This window comes from Protopterus annectens, chromosome 8.part0 (genome assembly GCF_019279795.1).
Source record: "Protopterus annectens isolate FY-2018-M chromosome 8.part0, PAN1.0, whole genome shotgun sequence".
Classification (NCBI taxonomy): Eukaryota; Metazoa; Chordata; order Ceratodontiformes; family Protopteridae; genus Protopterus; species Protopterus annectens.
In genome coordinates, this window is record NC_056741.1 from 774,611,378 (window position 1) to 774,617,377 (window position 6,000).

Genomic DNA, 6,000 nt, shown 5'->3' on the forward strand with positions numbered 1-6,000 from the left:
GGTGGCACAGGTTCTCCAGCTATGCCCCCTTCTCCCCAGGCTATAAGGTAGCAATACACTGCCACCAACTACCCTTATCAGCTGCTATAAAGACCCTTACCAAAGGGTGTCCAATTTTACTGTGCAATATTATTATTATCCAATTAGTAAGTATGATGAACAGGAAGGCTATCGGAGTGGCTTTGTAGGGTATCACTAAATACATGCAAGTACTCCAGAACTTAAATTATCTCTACACAAAGCAGCTACAGTTGAAAGGTTTAAAAAATATTTAATAATAAATAGAAACACAAGACAATACTTATTATTCAACACAATGACATTACAGAGTTCAGAAATCACAGGAAATACTTCAAAACAATACTGTAGGACAGTCTGACATAAATATAGAAAACATCTAGTCTAATCTCACTATTTCTATCTATCTCTAAGAGAAATCATTGTTCTAAATACTACTTACAGAAGAAGCAAGTGCTGGTGAGTGAATGTTCTTAGTAGATCCAAGACCAGATACAAAATGCTGTTCTTTCTTTCTGAGATAGCCCTTAAATTGATAATACACAGTACTGCTGAGTCATTTCAGATTACATCATTTTTGACACTTCTGCTGAATTTTCCCAGGTGCACAGAACTCACACTTTAACACATCTTTGTAATCTTGCACCTGCCAGGAAGCTGCAGCAATAAAAGACGCTTTACATGTAAAATCTAGTAATTATCTCTGTCTTAAAACAATAGAAAGAATTTCCTAGCCCATACATCCTGTCTCCAAGCTTGAGATCAAACACAGTTGTAAAATTCTTTACCTAACCGCTTTCTTCCAGCAGGGTGCACTGTGGTTACATTTCTGAAGCTCAGTATAGCATATAGTTTAATCATAACATATAGTTCTTTTTACATTTGTAAAACAAGCCTGTGGATTATATTAATATTTACAACGACACAGAATTATCAGCAAAATTCTATCTGGCTGGGCTGGCAGCCCCTAAGTATTTCACAGTTTCCATACTGCCTTGGTCTGTGTTTGTGTTTTATGTTTGTTTGTCTGCCCCTTTTACCTTTCCTGCTCCCTCTAACCATCCCATACAGACTCATTGTTACCTCCCCCATCTGTCCTTCTTTGGATAGGTAAAATGATAGTCCATCCATCATTTCTTTTGGTTACTCTTAATTTTATTCCTGTGCATGCTATTCTCCTTTCTACCTTTACTACCTTTCCTTTTACTCTCCATTTATTTGTTGAGCTGTGTTGGCAGTTTGCTGGGCTGGCCATCTGTGGGCTGCTTACAGTACCCAAGTTGCTAGTACGAGGCATTTAATTCTGCAAAAGAGCACGCGTAGCCTTGGGCATGCCACCTTACTGTTCTTCTCATATTGGTTACCTGACTTTTAGTAGTGTGACCCCTTTGATGCAGTTCAATAGAATGACTACTGCTAGTAACAAGAGTACATTAATTTACTCTGCAGCCCTTTTCTTGGAATACCTTTACTGTGCTGATCCTAATACAACAATGGACTGGGTACAGGCCTCACAAATGTCCAGTTTTTCACAGAATGTCCAGATTTTTCTCTCTTTTTGGCCTATTCCTCATAAAATTTGTGGTTTTCTGGCAACTTATTGGGATAATCTGAGGATTGAAATCACTAAATAATGGCATGCATTTGAGGTTTCAGACTTCAAATCCTTCCGAAAATGTATGTTAGCACAAACCCTGTTATTCTAGCAACCTTCCAAGGTTATAAGAGCAATATTTAAAATCTGTCCCTATTTTGGGGCCTTTATCCCCTGATTTTGTGAGGCTTTGTCCAGATTTCTTGCACTAAGATGTTGAGAGGTATGACTGTGCAACACTATGGAATCCTTGATATTAGCGCCATATTGCAGCTGAGAAAATGTTTCCGAATGTCATCCCCCATGATGTGCATCTGTCAGAAGCTTTACAGCAGCAGAACTCTGGGAAATCACATGTCACTTTACTAGTAATTCTCTGCATCTTAAAGCAATGGCTGCTGTATCATAGATATGTTCACATATTACACTGATTTTGTTTAGTAGTACTTGTCTGGCTTCATCTAAGCTGAAAATCCAAGTGACCTTAGTCATAATTTTCCACACAACAGTTCAGAAAAGTATGTGCTCAGTTTTACCATATGCAACATGTTGAGAATTCACAGCATTATAAAGGGCAAATGTATTTAGATTACAATCCAGTGACATTAGTTTTGTGAAAATAAGACTGACTGACTTGCTTTGGGCATGTGGGTTGTTCTGTTTTATAAGCATTATCTTGTAGTTTAATAAATATTTCCTTCAAATTTAGTTCAATGCACATGTCCTTCTGAGACTTTAACTCATATTTTTTTTCTACCTTTCAAAGTTTAATCTATTTTGTATAACATTCATAAAATACAGTAGAAGCTGATATGGCATTTTTCTTTCTTTGCCTTTGAAAGTGTATAGCTGCTGTAAGCAGGTTACACCCTATTTATTCATTTTTTAATTTGCATATAGTTCTTTCTCTGACATTTTTACTATCTTTGCTGCTAGCACAACATAGTGACATCCAACTCCTACAGTAATGCTGAAGCTATCTCACTGTTCAGACTACCCACAAGCTAATAAGCTGTCTTATTTAAGGTTTTCCCTCTAGTGATGTTTAATGTAAAATAGCAATGTAACATTTCCAGTCTTGCAGTGCAACTGGAAATCAGAAGAATCATTTTAGTAAGTGTAAAAATATATTTTTGGTTCTCCTTGCATCATCCTATGGTATCTTACCTCAGTGCCCCAAAGCCATTGCAGGGTCTACCAGCGCTTCGGACTTTCTCTGTGTAGGTTGGGGCTGGAGCAGATCCTAAGGTATCTTAGGGCTTCTGGCCTTCTCACCATCTGTCAGGGGATTTTCATTTTATACCCTATTTAATTTCCCTCCTCCCCTGCAGTCTTTTGGATGCATCTGGAGGATGGTAGTGCAATGAGGACATGTTGGTAATCTCCCAGTGAAGTACCTCGCAGGATGCGCAGTAGCAAAGCCCACCCCGGACACGCCTCCTAGTCATGTAATTGTCGAAAAACACAGTAGCAAAGCCCGCCTCCTAGTAACCCTGACAGCTGTCTGCTGTCACATTTCATTACAACATTACAACATTAAAGACCAAGACAAACTGAGGAACTGACAAAATTAGAAAACGGAACTGGAAACTGGATGGATAACAATGTAAACCGCTGAACGAAGTATAAAACACAGGTTTAATGAATTGAGCGCTTTCGGAAGGTTCAGTGCCCTTCCTTCTTCAGAATTAACAAACAAAAAAACCCTAATTTTAACATTACAACATTACAGTTATGTGTCTGTAAAATATACAGTTGGAAAAATAAGAAAGCGCTCCGGTTTTAGACCCTTTGCCATGAGTTTTATTTCTGAGAGGATGCGATACATGAAATTATGTGAGTAATAAAGGGCGCAAATTGTCCAGGATGAAGTCCAGGTCCCCGAGAACCTTAACTAAAGCAGGGTATTAAATGGCTGCGTAAGTATTGCTTCTAAGGCATTAAAACAAAGGGTACAAATGGGGACCCATGCTAATATCAAACTTTATATAATCAGAAGATGTGGTGTCTTAGATAAACAGCGCATAAACGAAATGCCAGCCTAAAGAAAACGAGCAGCAGACTCATAAGTTCTAGAGGACAGAAAGAGGCAGATATAACCTTACTTTTTATTTATCTCGAAGGCATCTTATGTTCTGAATTTTAACTACAGTTAAGTTACTGTGTCTCTAGAACCGAGACAACTTTTCAGCACTGAACATCGTAAGTAATTTGACGACCCACAGGGAACGTTTGAAACATTCTGTTTTCAAATGATTTTTCAAAACATTTATTTTCTCTGAAAAGGGGAAGCCCAGTTATGTCCATTCTGTTTTCAAAAGATTTTTCAAAACATTTATTTTCTGTGAAAAGGGGAAGCCCAGTTATGTCCATGACAAGTACTTAGTAATGCAAATATTCTACTAGCAAGCGAACGTTGGCTTTTAAGCTATTTCATTCATGGCTTGTAGCTTTAACGTGCCTTTAGAGGAAAGAGTTCAGAGTATGAGTGTGGCTCTTTACATGTCAGTCTCACAGGCATACAGACAAATGACATAACTAGACTAGATCTTTAGGTCTGAGCTCCGCGCTCACTGTCACTCAAATGTGCCAATCAATTTGGACACGCCCAAAGCTGCGCAGTACCGCCCGCAAGGTACTTCACTGGGAGATTACCGACATGTTTACATGTTACCCAGACTCAGCGGTAGCTCAGTCATGTCCCCACACCCTTCTTCACACATCCTTGGTTTCCACCAGGGATCTTGTGGGAAACACCCTCAGGACTGCCCCCCCCCCCCAGGATGGTGACACCCATCCCTTCCCTGCTGCTTCACCAGTCACCTGAGCCACATATTGAACCTGGGTTGGCTGGGCTGTACTCAGGCCTTATCCCTGTACTCCACTGGAGCAGCTATGTTTAAGGATATTTTTGAAGTAATACTTTTCGTTAGAAATAAGTCTACTGTACACAATGTCAGAATCTAAATGCAAACAGAAAGCTGCATTTATATTCTGGACATATATTTTAATTTCTAACAGTCTAGGGCTACTGCAGAACATTTCTCTGCCTTATTTCTTGAAAAGTGCTATAGTGAGTTATAATGAGAAAGTAGGTTGTCTATATTCTATAGAGTGATAGACTGAGTGGCTATTACTTATGCATTTTTTCTTAATGCAGGTTGCCTGGATGGTTCTTTAAAGGCTGTCTTTAGTGAAGAATCAATTTAAAATAAAGTAAAGGATCAAGTTAACAGTGCTAAAATAAAATGTTTCAAGACTAGAACACACATTTTTAAAACTAAAATTGTTTAGAGTTTGTAACAGACTGACACTGAAAATAGAATGATTTTGCTGTACAGTTGTATGTGATTAATTGGAAAAATGTGCTGATGTGTATTCGTTTTACATTACCAGGTCTTAGCAGCTCCTATGCCATATGTGTTCAACATGACGGAGTGGAAGTTGAAGAGTCTCACTGTGATGCTCTTAGTAGACCAGAGCCAGTACATGAGGTCTGTTCTGGCAGAGAATGCCAGCCAAGGTAGGTTTCAAGATTATAGAATTCACCTTAATCACCTTAATCAACCAACAATTTCTAATCAATTATCAATATCTGTCCTTGGGTTAATTATTACAAAAAAATCATCTTTAATCAGATAGTTGAACATATTAACAAACATAGGCTACTCTCACACATAGTGAGTGAGTTTAGGAATTTTTTTAATGTTCTCACTGCTTATATTATTGTCATCAATTCCTTTAATTGTATAAAGAAGAGCCTCCTTACAGGATCACTTTTCTTTCATTTTAATCATGTTTTTGAAACGGTGAGCCATCGGTTACCCATCACTAAGCTTCACCTGCGAGTATTTCAATAAGAACCCATTAGAGAGCTTCAAAACTGTACTTCAGATTACATCTTTCACTTAACTGCAGATGCAGGAACACCTCACTACAGGAGTGGCACAAATATCAGTACTTTGTTTGATCCTTTTCTTGCTTAATATTAATGATTATGCAACAGACCTTAAACAGCAGAGCTTACTTAAAGTGCAGATGACACAATACTCTTGGAAGTAGGTGAGACTTGCCATTTAATGTGAGAAGAGCTACAAAACGATTTCACTGATCTCTGCCAGTGTTTAAAATTAATTCAATTGGCCCTAAATGATCATATCATAGCCTGCATTCCTTTTGCAACAAGCCTGACTGAGATTAAAAAAAAAATCCCATCTCTGACTATAACAATCTCCTCCCAAACCTTGTAGAAAAACATCAGAAGCATAAGTATCTAGATGTCCTACTAGACTCCATTCTATCCCTCAAGACAGAGAAATTTCTTCAGATTAGGGTCTTAGCAGCTGAAAGGAGAAAAAAAAGTTTCTTATCATTTAAAGTGTCGAAAG

The 6,000-nt window shown here is 38.2% G+C and overlaps 1 protein-coding gene across 1 annotated transcript in view; it reads left to right on the top strand.

Moving 5' to 3' along the window:
• The window catches only part of LOC122808344 (ADAMTS-like protein 2), a 1,521,014-nt gene that overhangs the window by 1,068,663 nt on the left and 446,351 nt on the right, over nt 1–6,000 (top strand). The window contains exon 12 of the mRNA XM_044079311.1: nt 5,009–5,135. Within this exon, the coding sequence (XP_043935246.1) occupies nt 5,009–5,135 (127 nt within the window). The remainder of the gene's footprint in view (nt 1–5,008; nt 5,136–6,000) is intronic.